The sequence below is a fragment of the Gadus chalcogrammus genome, chromosome 16, assembly GCF_026213295.1.
Source record: "Gadus chalcogrammus isolate NIFS_2021 chromosome 16, NIFS_Gcha_1.0, whole genome shotgun sequence".
Lineage (NCBI taxonomy): Eukaryota > Metazoa > Chordata > Actinopteri > Gadiformes > Gadidae > Gadus > Gadus chalcogrammus.
The window spans coordinates 25,198,537-25,225,000 of record NC_079427.1 but is presented as its reverse complement, the minus strand read 5'-3'; the positions used below and the strand labels follow the sequence as shown (position 1 = coordinate 25,225,000).

General features: G+C 45.3%; 3 protein-coding genes across 4 annotated transcripts; 1 reads left to right on the top strand and 2 right to left on the bottom strand.

Annotated features, from left to right (window-relative positions):
- The first annotated feature begins 3,391 nt into the window (after nucleotides 1-3,391).
- Nucleotides 3,392-6,544, top strand: LOC130405744 (lysophosphatidic acid receptor 6-like). The gene has a single exon (XM_056610917.1). It carries the CDS (start codon nucleotides 4,209-4,211, stop codon nucleotides 5,082-5,084), a length of 876 nt encoding a protein of 291 aa, XP_056466892.1. The 5' UTR covers nucleotides 3,392-4,208; the 3' UTR covers nucleotides 5,085-6,544.
- On the bottom strand, nucleotides 5,276-15,830 carry LOC130405746 (integral membrane protein 2C-like). The gene is made up of 6 exons (XM_056610922.1): nucleotides 13,868-15,830; nucleotides 12,281-12,427; nucleotides 11,747-11,935; nucleotides 9,825-9,935; nucleotides 8,337-8,487; nucleotides 5,276-7,179 (listed from the first exon to the last, which is right to left on the bottom strand). The coding sequence occupies exons 1-6, from the start codon at nucleotides 13,958-13,960 to the stop codon at nucleotides 7,088-7,090; spliced, it is 783 nt and encodes a 260-aa protein (XP_056466897.1). The 5' UTR covers nucleotides 13,961-15,830; the 3' UTR covers nucleotides 5,276-7,087.
- Nucleotides 15,831-15,934: 104 nt separating this feature from the next.
- Nucleotides 15,935-25,698, bottom strand: cab39 (calcium binding protein 39). 2 transcript variants are annotated; one of them, XM_056610912.1, is made up of 9 exons: nucleotides 25,504-25,698; nucleotides 22,135-22,292; nucleotides 21,213-21,377; nucleotides 20,052-20,170; nucleotides 19,290-19,458; nucleotides 18,896-18,955; nucleotides 18,191-18,256; nucleotides 17,636-17,779; nucleotides 15,935-16,587 (listed from the first exon to the last, which is right to left on the bottom strand). In XM_056610912.1, the coding sequence occupies exons 2-9, from the start codon at nucleotides 22,246-22,248 to the stop codon at nucleotides 16,399-16,401; spliced, it is 1,026 nt and encodes a 341-aa protein (XP_056466887.1). In that variant the 5' UTR covers nucleotides 22,249-22,292; nucleotides 25,504-25,698; the 3' UTR covers nucleotides 15,935-16,398. The 2 variants fall into 2 exon arrangements, with proteins under 2 accessions (XP_056466887.1, XP_056466888.1); XM_056610913.1 differs by lacking the exon at nucleotides 25,504-25,698 and adding an exon at nucleotides 22,391-24,342 and having other exon boundaries at nucleotides 16,356-16,587.
- Nucleotides 25,699-26,464: the final 766 nt, after the last annotated feature.

The window sequence follows — 26,464 nt, the reverse complement described above, 5'->3', positions numbered from 1 at the left end:
GTGTGTGCTTTAGGGTGTATCAGTGTGTGTTTGTGTGTGTGTGTGTGTGTGTGTGTGTGTGTGTGTGTGTGTGTGTGTGTGTGTGTGTGTGTGTGTGTGTGTGTGCGTGTGTGTGTGTGTGTGTGTGCGTGTGTGCTTGACGGGTTTGTGTGTGTGTGTGTGTGTGTGGGGGGGGGCTATGTTGATCATTAATCATTCAATTACACACCTGTCAGAGTTCAGACAAGTGGGAGGGAGAGGGACAAAAGAGAGGAGAGAGAGGGAGGGCAGAGAGAGAGTAAGAAAGACACAGAGTTAGGGGAGGGGGTCAGACCATAACGTGAATAGTTATAGTAGGAGGGAAAGAGTGTGAAAGACAGAGTTTGAGTGTGTGTGTGTGTGTGTGTGTGTGTGTGTGTGTGTGTGTGTGTGTGTGTGTGTGTGTGTGTGTGTGTGTGTGTGTGTGTGTGTGTGTGTGTGTGTGTGTGTGTGTGCACGTGCGTTCGTGCATGCCTGTGTACATCATACTTGTGTGCGTACATGTGTACGTTCCGGCATGTGTGTGGGCATGTGTGCGTTCGTGCTTGTGTGTGTGCGCACGGACAAAAACGAGAGCAGGGGTATAAAGGGGAGAGAGACAGTGAGAGAAAGTTATATGTGGTTGTGTTGGGGTCCAGTTAGGGGGGGGGGGGGACACCCCATTAACAACCAACTGACAGAGGCAAGCTGTTGGTTTGTCACAGCTGCCGAAGAAACCAGACGTGAAACAAAACAGAGGGACCTGACGGAAAGACAGGGTGCACAGGCAGGCAAAAGACAGGCAGACAGACAGACAGACAGACAGACAGTGAAGGATATGGCCTAGCAGTGAGGCAACCCACAGGGGTCTGGACGGCATGGCCGTGCAGTCTTTGGTCATACCGTCACACGTTTGCAGTCAGCCTCAATCATCGTGGGAAGAGCTTGCCCTAATAGTTCTCTCAATGCGAAGTGTAAATATATGGATGCTGGAAAAGCAGTAGTTTCAGTCACGCATTCACACATAATGGAAGTCATGGAGTGCATTGTAGTCAACCTGGTTTATTGAGTGAGGTGTTTGGGATCCTTCTGCAGCGATTTGGTGGCCTTCCCCTTTTGACTGTTCTGTTTGAATACAGAATAATGTTATGAACCGAATGTAGCTACATGTAGTGCATCGTTGGATGCTTTTAGGATACAACTACTTTCGCATTCTATAAAATTCAAGGGGCGCAAAATTGTAAAGATCTACATTTGCAACCACTTATCTCTTTGAATATGGTGCCTTCGATGGATTATAGTTGCGTCACCCTGCTACTGGTTTACAGTGTGTGTGTGTGTGTGTGTGTGTGTGTGTGTGTGTGTGTGTGTGTGTGTGTGTGTGTGTGTGTGTGTGTGTGTGTGTGTGTGTGTGTGTGTGTGTGTGGAAGGGGGGGTCGGGGGCTGCCTCCATGTTTAGCAGCAGTACACAGCTCTACTGCCCCAGGCCATGGCCATCTGTGCCCCCCCCCCCCCCCCACACACCTTTTTTTTTCTCTCTCCCTCTCTCTCTCTTTCTCTCTCTCACGCCACAGCCCCGTTCCCCATATATCACATGGATGGTCGCCATGATGTCTAACACACCCATTTATGCATAATATATCACATGAGTAAAAGGATGGCTTGATTGTGTGGATCTCCAGTGTGTGTGTGTTCCAGTAAACCGTAGTAATTATTCCCTCTTCCTTACCCAGACCCAACAATACTAATGCAGTGTGTGTGCGTTTGTGTGTGTGTGTGTGTGTGCGTGTGCGTGTGCGTGTGCGTGTGTGTGTGTGTGTGTGTGTGTCAGAGACAAGGATTTGGTGTGTGTTTGAAGACCCAGCTGTTTCTGGGTTGACATCCACATGCAGGCAGAATGCCAGATGTCTCATTAGGCAAATTTGATTGGCTTGGTCATTTAGAATTCAGCAACGAGACGGTTTTATATGTAAGGATTGGTGTTACGCAGTTTGTGAATGTGCCTCCATGTGTCTCCACATATATGTTCACATTTGAATATTAGGCACCTTGTATAATTGTTAACATGTTTATAATGCCTTTGTATATGGCTTGGTTATGTCTTGCCATTTTTTTGGTTTGTTTATACAGTCGGATTTGTGTGCGTCGTACGATTGAACGGGTATGTGCACGGAAAGAGAGCATGACACCAAATTATGCATATCAATGGGCACCGGCAGACGAGCTGGTTATATAAATGTACAAATACGTATACTCGAATGATGCAATTTCCCTCAATATTTTCGTAACCAAATTAAACTAAATATTTCACATAAGCCTACCAAAGGAGAATATGCGCACCTATGCCTGACCTAGCAGAAGCTGTAGGGCAATAGCCTACTGCCCTCTATTGGCCAAAAATAAATCTGCCGCTTCCTGTCCACTGAATCTTAAAGAGATCATTTATTAATCGCTGAAGACACAACTGATTACAAACTGCACATTTTTCGGATTTAAAATAAGTATAGGCCTATATATACATTTTTAATTTACAATCAATGCAATTTCGACTTTTGCAGGCCATGATCAATAGCATGGTGTTCTTGCAGCATGCGTACTCTGTGTGCGTGTTTGAGAGACTTTGCAGTGTGTGGGTTGTGTGTGAACGGCTAGAATGCTAATTAAAGTGTTGGGCTTTATGTGAAATAGTTAGTGATTGGCTTCGAGGACAAGTGATGTTCTGACTCTTCCTCATGATCCAACGTGTAAACAAACACTATTCTTGTGATACACTCGTTTTTTATTAACACACAAAGACCTTTCACACATTTCCCACACTATCAGATTAGGTTTCAAAATCCCTTCAAACCACTTACAATCAACACTTTAAAGACGGTATCACGCAACTTTGTTGGCCAATTGTCAACTGGTCGAAGAAGAATCGCGACGGCGCCCTCTAGTGGCTAGTCCTGAATAACACCGGGGAGGGCCATTCATTCTGTCGCACACCGGTCATCGATGTTAGAAAGTGTCTTACAATGTGTTGCTCCCCTTCCCATTTAATTTCACTTCTAATATTTTGTCTTATTCATTAGAAGTCATTACAAAAGACCTTCAGTTACTTCCACAGGATGTAGGCAGAGCTCCTCTGCCACCAACTCAACTCATACAAAGATCAAAAGAAGATCTGGTAGTTCATAAATAAATCTGCCGCTTCCTGTACACTGAAGATCTGTACACGCAGATCTTTAAAAGGTATTGACCGTTTTTTTTATATACTTTCTTAAAAGCTGTGTGAAACAAAGTTGTATTTACATACAGAATCTGATGCTAATGTTGATTGTCTGGCCTTCCTTTTGCCACTGCAGAATAAGAGGACAAGATAGGCTCTCTCACACACACACACACACACATTTTAACTTCTTTATTTATGTCCACAATTCTCACACACTCTTAGCTGTCCATCGTGTTCGATGATGACCCTTGCTCCAGGGATGGGGGAGGGGGGGTTCAGCGACGTTGCCGCTGGTGCCACTTCTCATGGGCTTAAAGTCCGATCCTTGAGCCGCCCATTTGTCCGCAGATGGAGCAAGGGAAACCAGATGCCAGGAAGGTACCAGCCGCCCGCTGGTGTCTCTGGATGCACCTCTCGGAACGTCGGCCTTGGTTGGTTTGGTGTATTTGAGAAACGTACCTACCAGTGTATGCTCACACACACACACACACACACACACACACACACACACACACACACACACACACACACACACACACACACACACACACACACACACACACACACACACACACACACACACACACCTGACATTAAAGTGAGGGGGACTAAACTAAACTATACCAAGTTTGTTATTTGGGGCTTAGTGGCAGAAAAAGTTCTAGTAGGCTACTTGTTGAATTCAGAAGTAAAGAAGAATGGGAAGATCTCTTTAAAAATATTGAGTCAAAGCACAAAGGCCTCAAATGGAAACAGTCAAATCCATTGAAAGTCTATTCGATTACTTCAAGTCAAACTCAGAGCGACAATCCATGAGTACCAAATGAATAGTGCCTCCAACCTAGCAAGTGAGGTTAGCTTGATGTGAGGGAATAGGCAAGTTTGGTTAAAAACCTAAATTCAAACACGACACTTCTTTATCAAGATCAGGGTGGTGTGCTACACGGGTCTAACCACAGTAGAGCAATCTTCCGTTTGACATTCTTCACTCGACAACATGTCATCTGCCGAGGAGGGGAACATGGCCTACGCAGTCATCTTTGGGTGCATCGTGGTGCTGGGCTTGCCGCTCAACGCTGCGTCTCTGTGGATCCTGATACAACGCCACCGGCTCAAGTCTCCCAGCGCTGTCATCATGATCAACCTGGCCTTGGCCGACCTGCTGCTGGTGCTGTCCCTGCCAATGAGAGTCTACTACTATGCAACGGGCACCTGGTCCCTCGGGGTTTTCGCCTGCATCTGCATCTCCTCGCTGTTCACTAACAACATCCGTGCCAGCGCCATGTTCATCACCTTCATCGGTGTGGACCGACTGCTGGCTGTGGTGTTCCCTCTGAGTTCCAGGCACCTGCGCAACACCACCAACAGCTGGAGGGCATGTGGCTTGATTTGGATCTCTCTAGTGGCTGTAAGCATCCCAGAGAGCGTCGCGACATCATCGAAGATGCAGGGCTGCAATCTAACGATCTGCTTTCACCCTGAACGCTCTCCCTGTTTTAAGGAGCAGATTGCTCCATCACTGAATTACGTGAATTCTTGTTTCGTGTTCACTTTACTGGCAGTCAATTGTATCTCCACTTCAATGGTGTCCTGGAAATTGCGCAGTCACCTCAGTGACTCTGTTCAGGTGGTCAACAAGATGAATGTAATGCTCATCTTTGCCATGAACTTGTTGATGTTTTTCATATTTTTCTTACCCGTTTCATTGGTACTGAGCGTTGAAAAGTGGAGGGTTGCTGTTGAGCCAGCACTGTGTCTTGCGAGCATGAACTGCTGTTTTGATCCTCTGTTGTATTACTTTTCTTTGGATTCCTTCTGGAAGAAGAAAGAGGATGACAAGGCAAGGCCTAACGGAATCCACAGCCGGTCATGATTCAGGTGAAATAGAGCTACACTGAGCCAGTTGAACGAATATATAATGTATGTCACCTTTTATATCTATTTATATAAAGCCATTGAAGAAAAGGTTGTTTTGCTGCCATTGTTTAATATATTATTTGTATTTGAGTCAATAAAACATTAAATTCAGTACATATCTGAAACTACTAAAGCAAATAGGAGTTGTAATGCCATTTTGTAGTATATTTTATCAATGTAAAACAAAATCAAAACTCAAGTCGAGAAAAGGCTAACTATTCTGTGCTTCATCTTTTAAGGCCTCTAAATTTAATGTAATAAGATGAGCCCTTTCCTTTCTTTAATAATCACATATTAATTTTGTATGAGTATTACAATCTCCAGATATAAACAGAGCCAGATGGACTCAAGCTTTTGAGTTAAGCTATGGCTGACCTCACGGATCGATTCCCCATCAGTGACTGTGCATGGGTTGTTAGTAGCCTCATGTGGACTTCATATATGCAATCAGTGCCATCAGCCCTCCAACCACCCAGTGTGGGATTAACAGGTGTGATGGAAGTCGATGATAAGCCTGATGACATGGCACACAGAGGTGTTTTTTTGGTACTATTAGTACATTTATGTACACAAATGAACAGTCATTGTAATGGGTATGTTTAACCCTTTTCTCCCTCTTGATTATGCAATTCATAATACTGTAAACTTGTAATTTCGGAAATTCTTCTGAGTTTTTGTAAGTGAACTATTGTCTATGCATGTGTGTATCTGTAGTGTTGTTGTGTATGATGTTGTGTGTTTTTGGTTGTGAAGGACCCCAGGAAGAATAGCCATGCTGTTGAGGCAATTGCTAATGGGGATCCATAATAAAGTGAAGTAAAGTAAAAGGTAGACTAGATGGAAACCGGGGGTGCTGAAATATTAATTCAAAATATTATAATGTATTATTCTACATTTGTTTGTGTTTAAATAAATGGGTGTATAGATTTCCACAACTAATTCAGTTTGTTTTTTTATTTACTTTAATCCCAGAGAAAGGTGAACAAAATATACAGATCAAAAGTTTAGTGGTTAAAACATTTATATGTTCCCTTTCGGTGTTGTAATGACTTAAGTCCAGTCTCTGACTCTGGACCAAGGCTTCAAACCTTGTTCTACAAAGAATTCTAACAGTGCCACTTTTTTCTCCCTTTCCTCTAATTCATAAACTCATGCAATACTAAATAAAGACAGCAAGTGGGATAGACAACTTTATCGATTCAAAGTGCAAAACAAAGCTCCTAAAAATGTTTTAAGGATGGTAATGAAGCTGAGGTGAGCTTATTGCGATATAATGCAACAATAAACAAAACAGGGTTACTTTTGTGAGACTTTTTTTTGGTTAAACTGTTAGAAGAGCTCATGATCGATGTTATCTACGCCTGTCTTACTAAAACTACACGATTTCATCACATCAGTTACAGCGAGAAGCTTAAGTGAAACAGAAAGCATGCAAGGGTTAACCGGAAATAAGTGGGTGTAGGGCGGAAAAACTAACGCAAGCTGTGTTTTTCTCTACCTGCTGGTAACCAACAGTAATGTGAACGCCTGCATCATTCATCCCATGGGGTCAAACTATCGTGCCTCGCACTGCTCCTTTCCCCATTGTCGAACTCCAAGAGACAAGCCTAGTCTCCAGGGCAAGGAGAGTGGGTCGCAATGACGACGCATAGAAACAGTAATCTCCCATGACTACCGTCACCACCCTACGCATTCCCCACAGAGAAGTCTGAAGCATCAATGGTCACACCGTTTCCTCTTATTTGCAAAGTTGAAAATTGCTACATATATAGTGATGGAACTGTGAGTGTGGCATTGCAGCAGGTGTAGAAGACCTACACATTTATCAAAACAAGTAGAGTGTCATTATCCAAGGAACGCCTTAGTAAAAACCATACCCAGTTAATCAAATGAAAGGGTGCTACAGTGTGTGTGTGTGTGTGTGTGTGTGTGTGTGTGTGTGTGTGTGTGTGTGTGTGTTTATGCGTCGTCACAAATGACGGTCTCCACAACAAACGTGTTCTCAAAGTGACGAATGTGGTGGCAGTCCTTGGCCTCACGCTTGTCGATACCTGGAAGAGACAAAAGCCAGAGAGGGAAGGAAAGACAGACAGAGAGACAGACAGAAACAGCGAGAGAGTAAAAAAAAGCAAAAACATTTATGTTATTTTTTACCTGAAATGTATAAAGTTTGTGCAACAGGGTAAAACTCCCACTACCACAACTTTCTGAGTGGTATTTTTTAGATTGGTTGCGCCACCTAGCTCTAGAGAGTGGGACATGGGTTCTGACAATGTCCAACAGCACTCCTTGCACTTTCTCCTATGGAACCCAATGTACCCGTTCTTTCCAAAACCTTTATGAGGGTCACAGCGCCCCAGATAAGATTTTAGTTTTAAGGTTTCATGCTAAAACGGGGGTTTACTTAGACTTAACACCATTTCACCACTCCATGTGAAGATTCTAAGTTAACCGTTAATGGGGACCTATTGCAGAATAAAAACATCCTTAAAATATCTTCCCCTTTGTCCACGTTATCTTGGAATTGCTTGGACACGCCAAGCTAAGCACCTTCGATAGTGGTCAGGATCATTTCATAGACCGGGGAGTACCATTGGATACACGTCTCAACTTGCTCATATCCAATCCCCGAAAGGATCTAGGTAGCGAAACTATAGATAGAACATCGTGACAGGCAAGGAAAAGTCAGCTTTACAATATGACGCCTTTAATGAGAATCTGGATCAGAGTCTCTTTAACAGCCAGCACCAACCTAGCACTCATAGGATTAATCTTAACCGGACTACATTACCAGTCTTACCAGTCTTGTATCCTGCAGTCCCACTATGTTATAACACACATCTGGAGGAGACGGCACATGGCCTCCGCCGGAAAACATTGTTCTGTTATGGAGAAATTCTCTCAAAGTGTTGAGGATACTTTAAGAAAGTGGATTCTGAAACGTTTATTTGTAAAGGGGCCAGTCTACACCGCGTTGATTCAAAACCTTTACAAAAACGTTGTCTAAGAAGAGAGTGATCCGGGACAGGATGTTTTACACGTTTACGAGTGCTGCCTGAGTAAGTAACCGCTGTTCCACCAATTACACCCAGATCTTCAGCTCGTCTACCGTCACACCTCAGGACCAGATCCACTTTCGATGATCAAAGAGTGATTGGCGAGCCAACGCCGCCAGCCCCCCGGCCCGAGACAAAGCGAGCACACTCACGTCTGCGCATGGAGCGGCGCTTCAGGCGGTAGGTTTCGCGGCCGTTGCAGAGGCGGTAGATGTAGGGGCCCAGCTGGCGCATGTTGTGCACCTTGCCCGTCACCACCATCTCTTCGTGGATGATGTAGGTCTGGGGCAGGTAGGTCCCCTTCTGTGGAGACGTGAAGTCAAAACACGGTCATGCTCATCCAGGCTGCCCAGGGTTAGGGGCAATACGTATACATTTTCCTTTAGTCCTACTGCAATAAATGCACTTAACGTGTTAAGTGTTAAAACTTGACATCACTTTCAAACAGCACTAAAGCGCTTTATTTTTAAAGGTCCCATGGCATGCTACTTTATGGATGCATACATACATATATATATACATATATATACACACACACACACACACACACACACACACACACACACACACACACACACACACACACACACACACACACACACACACACACACACACACACACACACACACACACACACACACACACACACACACACACACACACACACACACATTTATTAGTGGGCCCTAAATACAGTATTTGAAGACGTTAAAGAAATTCAGCCACTACGACCCAGTTCCACAGTGAGCTTTTCACAAACGCGCCAATTTTTAGAGCCGGGTCAAGTTGGAGGGTGGTGGTGTGGCCCCCTGAGCAGCTTGGGGCCACGGTACCATGCGCTCGTGTTTACAGTGGATGTATCGCAAAGGCGAGGCGTAAACAGCTTTTGGCCGTGTTCTGTAAATACTCTATTCTAGTCCGGGTGCTCCGGCGGGAGCCCTGGAGCTCTATATCTAAATAATATCATATTATACATAGATATCTATATCATACAGTATAATATATATTATCACGGCCAAAAGTTGTGTACGCTTCCAGACGATATTATGAATCTCAAACGACTGCGTCGGGTTCTCCGACATCTCTGGTTCTTCCACATCAATCTAAAGTAGACTGAACCGGAGGTAACATGTCCCCGCGGGTCTGAGCTTTGTTTTGTCAAAGGCAGAGCAGGAGACCTAGTGCTTATTTTACACCTAACGCCATGTCTAGCTACTGGGGGATCATAGGCAGGCTAGGGGAACTAATATTAATGTTAGAAAAACTCATAAAGTGAAATTTTCATGCCATGGGAACATAAGGATTGCAAATGGAATAGACTTTTATGAACGACGAGTGGTTTAATTTTATTGGTGGTATTTGGTCAGGTTGTTTGGTCTTATGTCTTTGTATATGTTGTATTTGGGGCTTTTCCACTTCTGTAAAGCAAATTTCCCTTCCGGACAAAAAATTGCTGAACTGAACAGAACTTGGAGACCATTTTGCGATTTGAAGAGAGATTTACAACCGCAAACAGAGGCCGCTTCTTATGACATCTTATTAGACAACAATGTCAGGATATTTTTAGGTTGCTTCAGATCCGTCTTTCAAGTGAACCGAGGCAGGGAGAGTGTGAGTGTGAGTGTGTGTGTGTGTGCACCTTGACGTTAATGAGAAGCTCCCAGAGGTTGCGTGGGGGCATCACGATGGTGGTGTTCAGCTCAATGACGTAGCACTTCTCCAGCGCAATATCGTGATAGGCAGTCAGCCCCTGAGGAAGGAGAGCAGAAGGTAGAACATGTACCAAGGCTTTGTCACGTCCTGAAAAGACGTAGCAGCAACCGTCACAAACCTCTGTCAAACTGTTATTTGCTCTTTTAAACTTTTAATGGAACGACACTGTTCACCTAGACATTGCATTACCACCCCGTCCCACCCATCCTACTTATTTGATGTTGTACGCCCTGGCACTTAGGGTGCACTCACACTAGGCCAGGGATGGGCAACTGGCGGCCCGCATCCTCACTCAGTGCGGCCCGCATCCTCACTCAGTCAGGCCCGCACATAATAAAAAATAAAAAAATAAAAAAAATAAAAAAAAAGAATAATAATAATTGATCGAGTTACAGAAAACTCGGTCAAGAAAGATGAGAAGAATTCATAGAATTCGAAGGCAAACCCATGCGTCTAGTTTGCTTAGAAGCAATATCAGTCATTAAAGATATCTACTTAAGTCGCCACTACAACTACTACAACTGCTTGTTGGGTTTGAGTTCATTGAGTTGTTGGCCATGTTGGGCCACTGTTTTTCAGTTTTTTGACTTCATTGAATGATGATGTATGTGAGCCCTTTGCACTGATAAAAATACTGACCATTCATGTGGCTGTTTGAGCATGGAAAACATGAAATGAATGTATGTTGGTTCAATTAACATACCGTACATAGGTTATAATTCTGGATGATTTTTTAGGTAGTGGCCATCCCCAAAATGCACCAGAACACAGGAAATCATATCTACCAAATTCAAAATTGTGTAGCTTCTCTCAGCTCACGTTTAGTTGAAGTGTGCAGTCATGTGGCCCTCCGATGGTTATGATGAGAAATGTGGCCCTCTTTATCATGAAAGTTGCCCATCCCTGCACTAGGCCATCTGGCCGTGGCCGTTGGCCGTTTTCACACCTAACCGTGCTCAAATGGCCCCATTGTTCTCTGGCCTGCACTCACACTAGGCCATCTGGCCGTTGCAACTGTGGCCTGGCCACGGTAGGCTCTTGAACATACGTCATCACGTCATAAGTAACACGACATCACCAAGCGTCCGCTGCATGGACTATAATAAAGTCTGCCGCCAGTCAGAGTTTTAACAACAATGGAACAACACAGAGAACACAGTTCACACTTTGCTGAGTCTGTTGCTTATTTGGAGCCGTTCTCAGATAGAGACCACTCTCACTGCTTATTCGAGTACGCAAACAAGCGTAAACATCGCTTGACGCCATGTTTACCGTTTAATGGGAAAGAAGGCTCGTGGGAAAGAAGGCTCCCCTTTATTATGTCCATGGTCGTCGCATGGACTATACATCATCCAGCTCAGGTTGCGTAGCCGTGCGTGTCGGCTCATTAGTATCTGTACCGTAGCGGCCAGTACCGTAGCAGCACACCTCTCCCAATTGGCCAAATTGGCCTGGCCTGGCCAGACTGGCCACACTCACACTGGCAGATTTGAGCACGGTTAGGTGTGAAAACGGCCACGGCCACGGCCAGATGGCCTAGTGTGAGTGCACCCTTAATGTACACACTTATTGTGTGTCGTACTTTGTTATAGTAATTAGTTGTGTAGCACGTTATCCTAGCTAGCTAGCTTTGTTGTATACAGGGAATGGGTTAACCTAAGTTGTTGGTGCTTGGCACTTGGTTATATGACCATCCTTACTGTACCGACCGCACTAAATTGTCCCTCTTCTTCTGACAAAAGTACTAGCGTCTGCTAAATGCACATGTAATATTTCTAAAAATCCGAAAAACCCCAAATCCCCCAAATCAGCCTTTCCATCCTCCTGAACCCTACTCCTCAGGCTCACCCTGTGGAAGTCGTGGATGATGTCAGCGGCGTCGCTCCCGCCGAAGTGGGGCACGGGCACAGTGATCTGCTCGTAGTTGTCGTCTAGGTAGATGCCCACGTTCTCCTCCAGCTCCTGGCGGCCCAGCAGCGGGGCGTAGGCCGAGTCCTCGTACAGAACCCTGCAGTGGAACAGGTTCTCCTCTGGCATCTACACACACACACACACACAAACACACACACTTTGAGGTTTTTTTCATTAAAGAGAGGCTTCGAATACACAATATGTATAATTAAGACTACCTATGTAATTTGATGGTTATTGTTTGTTGTAGTTTTTGTTTGTATTATACTTTTCTTGAAGGGAGGGGCACTGTAATGGGGAAATGGGAAATTATAATGAGCCAACACAATCTCTGAAAGCCTATGGGGAAACATCGGTAGCACAACACTAAGTACAATCCCCCTGAAAGCAATGTCCCAGCAGTGTCTGTGTGTTATATTAATGTCAGTAAGAAACAAGAAGGGGTGGGGGGAGCTGGGGGGGGGCACTTACATGAGGTATGAAGTAGTAGCGGTAGACATAGATGGAGGCCAGCACAAGGCCGGACATGAAGACCACCAGCCCAAAGGTCAGGCAGCATAGTCCGTTCAGGGGGGACTTCCTGGGACGCAGAGGCAGGACCAGCTCGTCGTCATCATCCTGGGAGAACACACACACACACACACACCTTATTATAAATTAGAATTACCCTCTCACGAGGCTCCACACTCATTTCAATTTCCGCTCACCGGTCTTAACGCTAATCAACAACAACAACAAAAAAAGACCCTAATTAACACCAGCCAATATTAGACAAATGCGTTAACACAGCACTTCCGTGCACCTAAATAAAAAGTCAGAGGTATTTGCTGTGCGAGGCCAGGGAGAAGGATGACTGAGCAGTGGGTAATGGGAAGCTTGAGTGAGATGGTGAGTAAACCTTCCCCGGACGCCTCCAGTCTCACACTCCATCTGCTGCCACCGCCAGGCGCACAGTCTGCCTTGGCAAGGCGTCAGGCAAGAATCACACAGACGTAACTATTCACTGAGCACTTCCTTTTACCATAAATAATCGCACACATACACACATCTCTGAGCTTATTACTATGATTTTACTGTGGCGTAACAGCAGGAGGCTATTTCAAAAAAGTAATGTGCCGAGACACTTTTTAACTGGAAGAAAAAATTATGTGGGGTTACATGTTCCTGAAGGAAGCTGTGCCCTTGTCTCTGTAATTCTTCACCCATCCAGTGGTTTATGAGGAACTTGCATCTTTCTTAATATTCATCATATAAACTGTTCCCAAAAGATGACAGACGTGGGTGGGAGAGAAAAGAGGACACCCAATGACAACAGGAACAGAAAGAGTGTGAAACCATCACTTGCGTGAGACAGTTCTCTAGTGTTCTCCGCTAGCCTGCTGTGGGAACTAGAGCTGTCCTCTGTCCTCTCGATATCTTTAACAAAACATTCGTGTCACAGCATGCCTTCAGAGTCAGAAGAACGCCACCATTTTCATAGGCTATAGAATTGTAGAGGACGTCGGTGGCACTTAAAACCACCAGCAATTGTCAAACCAACAGCACCTCGGCGAAGGTTAGCTGAAGACTCCACAGAGCTCCATAAAGGATTGTCTACACTGCAAGAAACAGTAACGAATCTGCCATTTTGTCAGCTTGTGCACTTCTACAATTCAACGCATTGTCATATCGCATGGGTTTTAACGTTACAGTAACATTCAAGAGAAGCATCCACCTGCATTATTGAAATACTAAATTCCAATACACCTTATATCTTAAATAGGCCGCATTACTTTTTAAGACGTTTCAAGACCTCGAGATGCTTTGTGAGCAAGCAGTAACTTCCACTGAGAGAAAAGTGGTGCAGCGCAGTGAAAAGAGCATGATTGTGTCTGCAGCCAGATGAGGAGGGCGACGCATCTCCAGTTGTTCACCGCTGAGCAGGTGCAGGCGGTCCTACCATAGACCATCGGGCTTCATCCCTTTATTCACTCGAATAAATATCGTGACAGGAGACGTCAAAATATAACAATCGAAATATACAATTGAACCAAGACACATCATTAATAAGGTGCTTACCATCGGGTGAGGAATGAGGATTTCGGTCTTGTCGCCATCGTTGTCCTTTTCGCCCTTCTGCCCCGCGACCGACTGGAAGGTAATTTTCACCATGTTTGGGTCGCTGTGTAACGAAGTTAGGTCTGCTGCTGATGCCCTCGTCGAAGGGCCTCCCTCGATCCTCCCTGGTAGCAACCTCTGTGCTGTGACTGATACTGTCGCTACGGTGTGTCTGTTGTGTCTCTGACTGCCGGAAGTTGGCCTTCTTAGGTTTTTGATCCGCCCTTAAAGGGCCAGTGCGTTGACGCGTCCCATGTAACCATGCACCCTCACTGATGCAGGGTGCAAGATAGAACATGGGAAAGCATAAGCCTACTTACTAAACGTTCACACAAACCGTATTTCAAAGAACCGAACCATCGATCTTGAATGGTCCTTGGGCAGGCCAGGCATAAGATGTTCACACATATTCCATATTTTATTCCAAATGTTTTTATTTCAATTGTTTGGATTGTAGGGCCCATGCCTTTTGACAGTTGAGAAAGCAACCCACACTCTATTCTGAAATTTGAGTAAAATCCAGCGCACAGCCATACTTAAGCGTTTCATTCAACATTTCATTTGTTGTTCAATATTTGGGGCAAAACACAATTCCAGTACAACATTTTTTGTACAGCATCATGCACAGCCAATGGAGGGTCATGCAAGATCACGGAAGATCAAATCGATGTGCATGGAGGTATGGGCAAATATCTGAGTGCTGCGGTTTGTTCTTAACAATAAGATGGTAGAGAATTTGCCTGAATAGAAGTGGAGATGTGCAAGTATGCTCCAGTCCTCAGCTCAAATACAACAATCTGATTAGACTTTAGACTATGCCAAGATCACTCACTGCAAACCCAACGCCCAGCTTGACACCATGTTTTGCTATACTCTACAATTCAACATGCCCGGAGTCCAGTGCTACCCACAATGCTTTACATTCGCATTTGTACTGGAATTATAAACCCGCAAAAAAAGCCTGAAAGTGAAAATAAACCAAGGGGATCAAGTTTGACTGATGTTAAAGTACTGGCGAATGGAAACCCTCCGTCCCTCCCCTTCCTGATTTATGTCGACCAATCGACACGTGCCGTCTCCAAAGTGCACAGAACACCGACAGGCTTAATGTGTCAGTGAGCGCTCTCCTGTGGACCCTGCCCTCCTCTCCCCTCGACGGCCCAGCCTTTCCTCACGCCCCCCTGTCGCAGTGGTCTGTGAAGGACGCTCAAAGGAGAAAGTTGAGAAATCAAAGAGGATTAACAAAATTAGAGCTAAAACCACGACATTCCTCCGCTGTACAAATGATTCGTGTCCTTTAGTTTGGCTAAATGTGGACCTTGAGGTTATGTACAAAGACACACGCTAGCAACCCAACCAGCAGTAAAATTAAAACAAAAAATGAATGAACAAAAAAACACGTCATTCGACTTTCTTTGTGGCCTCCTTTAAGTTTTTAAAAAGTAATTTGATTACAAAGAACCAAAAACACAATGGTTAAGGTAATATATATATAATATATATTCATATGTCAAGGTTAAACAAAAAGGAAATCTACAAAGCAAAAAAAAAAAAGGCCTATGTACAAATTGACCCTGGACCCCACGCCGCCGCGAGCTCGAAGTGCTGTAATGTAACCGAGCGCACGGCGGGACGTCAGTGGTCCTGCTGCCAGATGTCTTCTGAGATCCCGTCCTCGTCCCAAATCAATTTATAATACCATACAAAAAGACCTGCCGCTTAAATGAATGAAGGCGTACAGAGCGCGTGCACTTTTTTTTTCTCTCTCCCATCCCCCTCAGCCTGTGGCACTGGACGTAGGGTAGGAGCCGGGCCCGGTGGGCGTGCACGGAGGACGTCTCCCGAGCGGCAGGTGCCCAGCCATGGATCTGTCACATATCCAGACGGCATGCATCAGCCAGCCCAATGTTCAGCGCGCTAGAACCTTCCCCCCACCCCATCACAAGCTTCAAAGTCCTTTTTCATGTACTATGTGCATAAGTGGTGTGTGTGTGTGTGTGTGTGTGTGTGTGTGTGTGTGTGTGTGTGTGTGTGTGTGTGTGTGTGTGTGTGTGTGTGTGTGTGTGTGTGTGTGTGTGTGTGTGTGTGTGTGTGTGTGTGTGTGTCATTAGTAAACAGGGAATACTTTAAACATGTCTCAATGTGCAAGGAAGCAGCAGCAACTATTATTTCTCTTTTTTTTTTTTGAATGAAGGAAGGAAGAAAATTTGAAAATAAAAATAGCAAAAGATAGAAGGAAACAAAATTTTTCAATGTCCCTTGAGAGGCAGAAGAGCTTTCCCGATGTCACGTGATGGGTGCACTGGTTTTCTTTTGCTTTTGCTTCCTTAAATGTATTTCCCGAGAAACAACCGGAGCGGCGGTGTCGGCTGACGGGTCCATTCGGCCTCCATGGAGGCTCTTCCCTGCTGCATTCCCCATGACAACGCGCCCACCCTCCCTCCCTTCCTCCTCCCATCAACTCTCTCAGCCGCCCACCCCCCAGACTCCCCTCAGGCCTCCTGGGGGACGGGCCGCTTCAGGTCCCGGATCTGTTTGACCAGGTAGGTCTTCTCGTCGTTGAACTGTTCGTCTTCCGTCCGGTCGTTCTGGAACTTGCTGAGGAACTCGATGAGCTTGGTCTGGTTCTTCAGCAGGATGTCAAGGATGGGCTGCGTCTTGTTTGGGTTGGCCACAAACACCTGGGTGGGAAGGCAAAGGGGAGCCGTCCTTATCAGGGGGTTTTGATTAGGAATTTGTTAAGATCCGTCTCATAAAGTGAACATTAATTACCTTTCAAAAGCCTATGAACAAGAAATGAGCGCAAATCGACAGTGGCACGAGAAAGTTCATATGTAAGCAAATGGACAAATCTAGCAGTGCTGTAGTCCTAATCACATAATGAAAATATATTGGTCTACTAAATAAAGAGACACCAGTATGATTGCAAGACATTGTAAACTGTGCCCAAGACTAATTAAGACTTCTTAAAAAATAAAAAGAGACTATTAACGGAAACTGTAGGTTTTAAAGGACAAATCCGGTGTAAAATGGATCTGGGATATGTTTAGTATGATAACGAGTTGGAATGCTCGTTTGGTAGCAAAAAAGCGCATGTAGACGCATTCTTAAGTTGGCTTTTTTTTGGCAGATTCCACCAAAACGCTATAAACTTGGAACGATGGGGGCATGTGCTATGGTAAAAACTAAATCGCTATTTTAAATCACTTACAAGGCTAGAAGTAGCCAGACAATTCTTTGGTAGTATAATAAGGGTCTTAACTTATATAAACAAGGCATTGATAACTTTGTAAGTGTACAGATTGTTTATTAAAAATGTCATTTTATACACACAATACCATCAGTAGATCATCCGTCGACACCATCTTGTCTTTAAGACTCAATATGTAGATTTCGTTTTTTACCATAACACATACCCCCATCGTTCCAAGTTTATAGCGTTTGGTAGAATCGGCTAAAAAAAGCCAACTTAAGAATGCGTCCACATGCTTTTTTGCTCCAAAACGAGCATCCCAACTCGTTATCATATTAAACATATCCCAGATGCATTTTACATCGGATTTCTCCTTTAAGGAACAAGCTAACTCTCCGGAGAATCATGCGTAATTGCCTTTGCGATGGGCGGATCAGGCCAGGTGATGTCACAGAATACGCCAGGTTTCATCACCTGACTTACTTGTGTTTGGTGGCGGTCCCAGAGGTTTGATCGCAGCGCTCAGCGACTCTTACCTTGAAGACGTGGAAGGCTTCGAACTGGATGTTGCGGCTCTTGTCTCGCAGGAGGTTCATCATGAGCTTGAGGTTCTCCGGCTTGCTGATGTATTTCGTCATGATGGTGAAGTTGTGCCGGTCGAGAAGCAGCTCCCCAAGTAGCTTTGGCAACCAAGCAGAGAGAGAGAGACTTGAACCTTTGTCGGTTTTCCATCCTTTTGCGTCATAACTTCAGTTAAACAACACAGCTATTTTTCAGGGACCGTACATGTTTGTACCAGAATTTTACGATTTAGAAAGAACGAAAAACCATTCAAATGAACAAATCAAAATATGTAATTTTATCTCTGAGAAATATGACATGTGCAAGAGAAAAATGACCAAACCTGAATAACACTTCAAGTTGTATACCAAACAGAAGAGGGCGCCACACTACTAAGACCATGGTGGTGTTTCTTGTTATGTTTTAGAAACCCAATACTGTGAGAGACGCCCCCGCCCTCCATAAATAGCTCCTTAAAGAGATCGGCACCCCGTACACCGAGGCCTTCCAACTACGGCCACGGCCCTTACCTTGAGAGATTGCCTTTTGGTCACATAGTTTTCAGAGTGGAGCAACTTCTCGTATTCGCTGAAAAACTGGAGCAGAGAAGGAGAGACATAATCAGAGGTGGAGAAGAGGAAGACTGTGGGGGTGGCGAGTTAAAGAGTCTTCTGAAAATGTGCCAAGTGCTGCGCGTCTTGTTTAGAAAACACGCTGACAAGATAATGAGAGCTCTTCCCACACAGACGGTGCTCAGAAACCAAAAGTGATGCACTCTACAAATGCCTGTTTGATGTCGCCCAGGCAGGAGACTTGGATTACTGGGACACCACAAGCTGAGACTGGCACGGTGGCATTTTGACAAAAAACTGAGACACAAAATAATCTCGATCTGAGCTCAGTAAACGTCTGAATTTCCATTAGTTGGTGGCTTGTCATTGGCAGGTAGTGCCAGATAGTGTTGTGCATGGATGGCTGTCAGCAGGGGAGAGTTTGATTCAATTAATTATGATTAAAAATGTCAAGAACCAAAAGTCTTTGGTTAAATGCTCCAACACTGATAATTACAACTTTGAGTAAGGCCTTGGTAAATTATCTTTGGGCCAGTATACATTTTGAAGCTTTTCATTCCCCTCGTAAAATACTGTTACTAACGTATGACGTGTACAATCAATAAATGGCCTTACGGTAACGCAGCTCATTAGGTTTCCATGCAATGGGTGCTATGGACTTACCTTGTCGTAATGTTGCTCCAGGAACTCGGCGCTTAGTAGCTTGTGTCTCGTGAGTAGGTCCTGGTAAGAAAATTCATCTCAATAAGTATTAAGACATTGATAATGCAATTAGTGAATGTGACAGTTGGTCAGGTACTCATTGGATTTGAAACAATCCCGTATTTCTATTTGGTTTCACTTTATAATTCAGTCTGCAGTTTGTTTCATGCAAGCCATTTCCATACAATGGGCCTGTCGGGGTCGACGCAAATCAATCACACAGCGGATAACAAGTCTGCAAATGACCATGTGACCTGTTGTTGATATTTTTCGACCATTTTTTCCACAACAGCTTCAATAGCAGGAAACTGTGTCCATCGTCTGATAATCCGGGTACGATCGGCACCCAACTCACTTTGAAAGTGGCGAATGCGTCTGAGGCGATGTCGAACGTGGACATCTCCACATATCTGAAGAAGTCGTAGAACTGCTCCGACCACAGTGTGATCTTGGCCAGCGGCTCGTGCCGCACGCACTCCCTCAGCATGATGCCGCAGTTCAGGGCGATCTCCGGGGACTCGTACCTGAGTGACACACAGGCCATCAGAGGGTTACCGCTAAATCGCAAACAGTGCCACAAACAAACTGACCAAATCTGAACGATGCGTACAATCTCTTCCTAGGATCTTGTTAAGTGTGGCTTTGAGTTCAGGGAAAACGATCTCATGAATGAACACAAGTGAATGTGCTCTAACTCAATGTGGTTTTGGTATGTAAATCCTAATTGAGCGTCTTAGGAAAGGTTTTGTTCTATATTGAATGTCTGTGTGTGTGTTATTGTATATTGAACGTCTGTCTGTGTATGTTGTTCTATATTGAACGTCTGTCTGTGTATGTTGTTCTGTATTGAACGTCTGTCTGTGTATGTTGTTCTATATTGAAAGTCTGTCTGTGTATGTGGTTTTACATTGAACGTCTGTGTGTGTTGTATATTAAACGTCTCTCTCCGAGTGTCGTATATTGAACGTGAACGTGTGTGTGTGTGTGTGTGTGTGTGTGTGTGTGTGTGTGTGTGTGTGTGTGTGTGTGTGTGTGTGTGTGTGTGTGTGTGTGTGTGTGTGTGTGTGTGTGTGTGTGTCGGGGGTCTGCATGTGTCTGTCTGTGTGTTTCCCCTGACCCCTTGAGCAGCATGAAGAGGATGTTCTGCTGGGTGCAGAGGTACTCCACGGTGGGCGTCCGAGTGCCGATCTGGCGCCTCAGGATGTTGTTGAAGATCTGAGCCACGTCCTTCTTACCCTGTGGGGTGAGAACACACAGCGTTAGGGAGAACGGTTGGTGCTGCCAGCAGGACTTGAGGCTGAAAGTAGGGCCAAGTTGGAAAAGTTGTAGTTTCCAATACAAAAAACAAAATCATCAACTAATATTAATAATGGAAATCAAAACTTCCGTTCCTCATGGAGAATTGAGAGCTGCTTATAAATGCAGTATGTGAAGAGAGCGGGAGGAGGAAAGACCAAGGTCTTCTACTGATGGGTTCTTGCTGACGAGGACAACCCATTGGCCCCATCAAAGGACAACACACACACACACACACACACACACACACACACACACACACACACACACACACACACACACACACACACACACACACACACACACACACACACACACACACACACACACACACACACACACACACACACACACCTCTTCCATGCATGTTCTTCCCTCCAAGCAGCCCGAGGAGGAAAGGAGAAGAGCTTCTCTCTCACAACACAGTGAGTCATGTCATCACGGGGTGAGTCAGGAACGGCCGCAGTGGCCGCCAGCACCCTGCCTGTATATTGTGATGAGGGCGAACGCGCGCGGATGCACGCAACGCGGGGCGAGGCCCAAGCTTGAGGGAGCAGTGCGCCCCGCCCCGCTTCCACAAACTATGTGTGCATTTGCCTCGACATGTTACGTTTACTCCACCTGTTCTCGTCGAGAGACGGCGGGGCAGAGCCTCAAACCAACATGGTATGCAACATTATCTTTCAGCAATATCTGTACCGGTTGAATAGTTGTATCTGTATTCTTTAAAACATTTGTATGGATAATGTCTGCATGTCAAAAGCCACTACAATCTGGGACTCTAGACTACAGGTTGATTCACTGGAACTCCCTATTCTCCCTAGATACTTCTCTTGAAATCAGAGTTAACATTATAGTATTATCTAGGCTCTCCCTCAAAAAGAGGATGACGGTGGATCTGTGCTGGTGGGGGGCCACGAGGGCCGCTTACGAGGAGTGGAGGTCCTTTAATAAATCAGGATTTGCGTTTGTCTCCTCTCACCTCAAAGTCGATGAGCTGCAGGTCAGCGATCAGGGTGCTGAGCAGCCCGCTGTTGTACAGCTCCTGGGCCAGCTGGGCCACCGCCTCTGTCTGGGGCTCCTTCTCATTGGTGCCGTATAGGATCTCCTTCATGGCCACCAGGCTCTTGGACACCTCCTCCGTGGCCTGGGGGCGAGGACGACGGAGGGACGAAACAGGTTGATCGACAAAGACGCAGTGGACGCACACAGATTGTTCTAAACTGTGCCATAAAAACTCCTAAGTGGTCCTTGAGGGAAGCTCTTCAAATTAAATGGGAATTCATTTTCCAGCACTTGGTCAATAAAACATTGATTTACATTTGTGAGAACACATGCGGACACAAACCAGGCCAGACAACAAATATAAATACAAATACACACGACGGCTGCTCGATAATGGGAAAAATCATAATCACTATTATTTTGGTCAATATTGAAATCACGATTATTCAAACGATTATTTTTGAGTTTGAAATCTATTTATTTTATTCAGCATGTCTCTCCCAAACAAAACTTTGTAACTGAGAGCTTTGAAATTTCTCCTTAAAAAAAATACACAAAATGGTTAAAAAGAAAATGTTCCAATCTAAATTGTATCCTGCCGTTCTGCTCTTTCTATACAACATTAAATAAAATAATAAAAATTGAAAGAAATGAAAAAAATAGAAAAACTTGATTATGTTTCACGCTAAAATCAAATTCAAAATTAGATTAATCGGCCAGCCCTAACACACACACACACACACACACACACACACACACACACACACACACACACACACACACACACACACACACACACACACACACACACACACACACACACACACACACACACACACACACACACACACATTAACAGATCAAACTCAATTGATATGCAACAAAAGATTGTAGTCTACCTTCTCGGCTTTCTTGTCCGAGATGTCGTGCTTCTCCAGCACCGCCATGCTATCCTTCAGGTTCTTCACGATGTCCGCAGGCGACTTGTGGGACTTGCCGAAGGGGAAAGGCATGGTGGAGGGTAACCAGGGGCGACCAGGCGCAGCGCACTGTCCAGCTGAGGAGGTGACGGAGACGCAGAAAATATATAAATAGTTTGAAACCCCCAATCAAATCACCTGGAGATTAAGAGGGAACAAAATAAGAGTAACTGACTAGAGAATGAGTCCAGTGATATGAACACAGAGTAATGCTAATTGCCAACTATCCAGCGGCCTATCGCCAGTGCTGTTCCATGAAGACTGTGAATAGACAAGAATTGTTTTGAACGGGTTTCTGCCGTGACGGGGGACCGAACACACAGTCAGGTGATGACCAAATAAAAAGGCAGTGACTCATGTTAGTGAGCAACGTCATGTTTCAGAGATAAACAATGACATGTCCAGACAGAAGGCGACAGGATATCCATTAATAAGCCTAGGCCTGATTGAAAACCATTTGATTTTAAATCAATATACAAAAACTAGTGTCATTAGAAAAAGCTTGGTAGCCAGGTGGTGGTTAATTTGCTTTAAAGGGTATGAATCTATTCCTGTGTTTGAGTGATTATCAGGCCAACCACAACAAGCTTTTCAAAGAGGCTCAGTGTGTTGAGCAACAGTTCAGAGCCGACTGCTCGTTGTTAGTTAATGATAAACTACCCCGTGTTCAGAGTCACACAGGCCTCGACCAAATGGGTGTGTTGCTTTGGACAGGACTCTTCCCGACATTGTAGCTTAGTAAACATATTCCCTCAATGAATAAACTCATGGCTCATGCTGCTCTGTTAAAAACACACCCTTTGTGTGTGACTGCTCCAAACAAAACTAAAAGGTCCAGCCACGACTCTGGATCAAAAACAACTACAAAATCTGTCCTTGTGGCTTTGGCATGGCATTGGCCACCAAAACATAAGCCTACTATACTAGACGTCCCGGTCAGCTGCTCACACCACCCGGTGCATTTGCTTCCTTCACAGGGGTCCTTATCGGACACCCTGCATGCATAGTATACATACATATGGCCTATAGAGGCCAGAGAGCAGGCCCTTCTCACATCTGTTAAGTAGCAGATACAGAGGCCCTCTGGCCCAGGGTGCGGCCATCTTATCAATACCATTCCGACTAATCAGAGAGTCATCAAGAACGAGGTGAGATTATGAGTTTGTCGCTAGGTTAAGAGGTGAAAGGGCTTGATAATGGTGGAATCAAAGTCAAAAATAAATATTGTGCAAATGTTCTCCAAGAAAAGGTCTCAAAGAAAAGCAAGCTATAAAGTGAGGCCGCAGTACCTTTAAACTAAAGTACTTCCACTCAATTTCCCTTCAGTACTACGTCTGGTCTGGGTTTGGTATATTCGCAGGTTTTCTCCATCCAAAATGTGTGCGTCCAATCAGGGCACAGAGGGAGTGGCTGAGAACAATGACGTTAAAGTCAGCTCTCGTGGACGGACATCTTCACGCAAGGTGTTTGGATGTTTACAGACTGCGCGCAACATGATTCCCGGCCGGTCACGGCGCATGACATACGTCACGACCAAACGTTAACAATTGGTTATGGCACATCCAGAGTTGCACTGTGTAGATCCAATAGTTTTAAACTTCAACAGACACTCGCCTTCAAGTGAGTTAACGTTAGTCAATTGAGTGGGTCCAGACTCTCTGTGCAAATGAAATGATGTACGAGAGTCTGGTAGGACCAGGCTACCTTTAAACTTCTCCAGGTGGCCAAATACCCCTTCTACACAGGCTAATGCCTGTTAATGTATCCAGCAGGCAGGGAGCCACGCCGCTTCTCTTGTTCATGACCCGTTTTGGTATCAATGACGTAGCCAGGGGAGGGCACGACGTATGGTCAGGTTCAAGACCAGCCAGCCAACACAATCCACCAGATCTAGCAATCATTGAATCTGAATATACGGAAAATACATACAGCACAACGACGACGTGATCGCTGGCAACCCTATGTCATGAATAAGTCTGGGTTGTGAATAAGACTATTATATAATACCTTGACTTCAAAACTAAATTTAACCATTGCATAACTTATTACTAAAAAAACATGTTGCAACCCGACAGCGTCATGAGCTGGCCACCACGGAGTGGAAAGAGACACAGCACCGCCCCTGCTGCGAGCACCACGCCACTCAGTTTGGGATCCTTTTAACTCTCAGCCTCGTAAAATGGACTGCATTTATATAGCGCTTCTCTAACCAGTGGACACTAAAAGCGCTGTACAATATTGCCTCACTTGCACACAGCGGTGTCAATCATGTAAGGCGACAGCAAGCTCTTCGGGAGGGTGAGGCGTCTTGCACAGGGACGCCTCGACACTGGGAGTGTCGAACCAGCAACCTTCCGGTTACAAGCCAACCCGCTCTACCTCCTGAGCCACATGCCCCAAAAACAAAGTATACTTAATTAGTATCAAGCCAAAACAGATGCTGTACTGTACTGCCTACTGGCATCCGGAGGGCTATTCTTGTGCCTGATCCCCAGCCTGTTATATTTCAATCAGTGTCCCCCAAACACTGATGCTGGCTGACCCGTGCTTGTAAAAGCACGGGCGGGCGGGCGGGCGGGCGCACACGCACACACACACACACACACACACACACACACACACACACACACACACACACACACACACACACACACACACACACACACACACACACACACACACACACACACACACACACACACACACACACACACACACACACACACACACACACACACACACACACACACACACACACACACACACACACACACACACACACACACACACACACACAGCAAGGTGTACGATAAGGACCCCTTTGAAGGAGGCAAATGCACACTAGCCCTCAATTCGCCCCAAGTAAGGCCCTCCGAGGCCTGCTGGCATCGGAGGGCCACTGGGGCTAATGTTAGCCATTAAGTTCAGATGAAAATACCAGAGCGAATAATTATGGAGTAAGCATTGACTTAGCTACGCTAAGCTATGCTAGCTCTGCTAAAAGGGGCTCTCACGGCTGGTGGCTCCTCGTGGATACGAGCCATTAACCCACCGCTGGTCGCCTCCCAGCAGCAGCTCCCGATCCTAGCAGGGCTGTACTGGGAGACCTATTCTAGGTTTAGGAGCTAAAGATGAAGCATGATTACTGATATAATCAAAGCTATTTTGGTGTGCTAGTCGAAGGTGGCTAGCTAGCCGACTTGGCTAGCAGTAGTACAGCAACTGTAGCGTTGTGTCGGTGGAGGCACCATGGCAGTCATACCTGATCCAGAGAGTAAAATGACATACCTTCTGAGCTTGGTCTGCCTGTAACGGGGTGCAAAATGAGGATCAAGTGCTCCGAAGCGTTACAAAATAATCTCCTTTGTTTCCCTTATTGGTCAACTCCCCTTGTTTGTGATCGTGTGGCCACTGTTTCCCAGTTCTTTCTCTGGATCCGACTGCTATGCTAGTAGCAAGGTGGTTGTCATTCCAGTTAGAAAGGACGCCCCCTCTGGTCGTGAGGCAATATGGTCACAATACTGGATCTGCTCAGACCGAGCAGCCCACGGCCACACGAGGGCGTTCTCACCCCGTGATAACACAATATTAGATTGGCTGACGTGAATACATAACGTGTGTGTGTGTGTGTGTGTGTGTGTGTGTGTGTGTGTGTGTGTGTGTGTGTGTGTGTGTGTGTGTGTGTGTGTGTGTGTGTGTGTGTGTGTGTGTGTGTGTGTGTGTGTGTGTGTGTGTGTGTGTGTGTGTGTGTGTTTTCTTGCTTGTGAATGAATCATGCATGTTGTAGTGAGAATTCTAAACCTAAACCACAAGTTGTGGTTCTTGGTAGAAATCTCACAAATATAGAAATAATGTGTTTTGTCCCTGTTAAGAAAGAGAGACATGACCTCAGACTTGCTGTTCCTCTTGAAAACAGCCTAACTGGTGGTATGTGAAAGTCAATTACAAGTCCAATTTACAATTTACTAATCCATTTTGCAGGACTAGTCTTTGGAACTGAAGGTATAATGACCACACTGTGGAACAGATTGGGCGGGAAATCAGGCCCAATCTGGCTACACTGACAGTGCAGGAACATGTGGTCAGGGATGTAGAAGATCCTTCCAATGCACCGGAGTATGACCGTTCATAGAGGAGGTGTGGGCGGGGGAGCCTGTGAACATGACATACAGCAGTGCGGACACCTTTGTCCCGGTCTTCCTGGGTCCTCTTCAGACACTTCCTGTGCTGGTGAATCTGCACTGTGCCA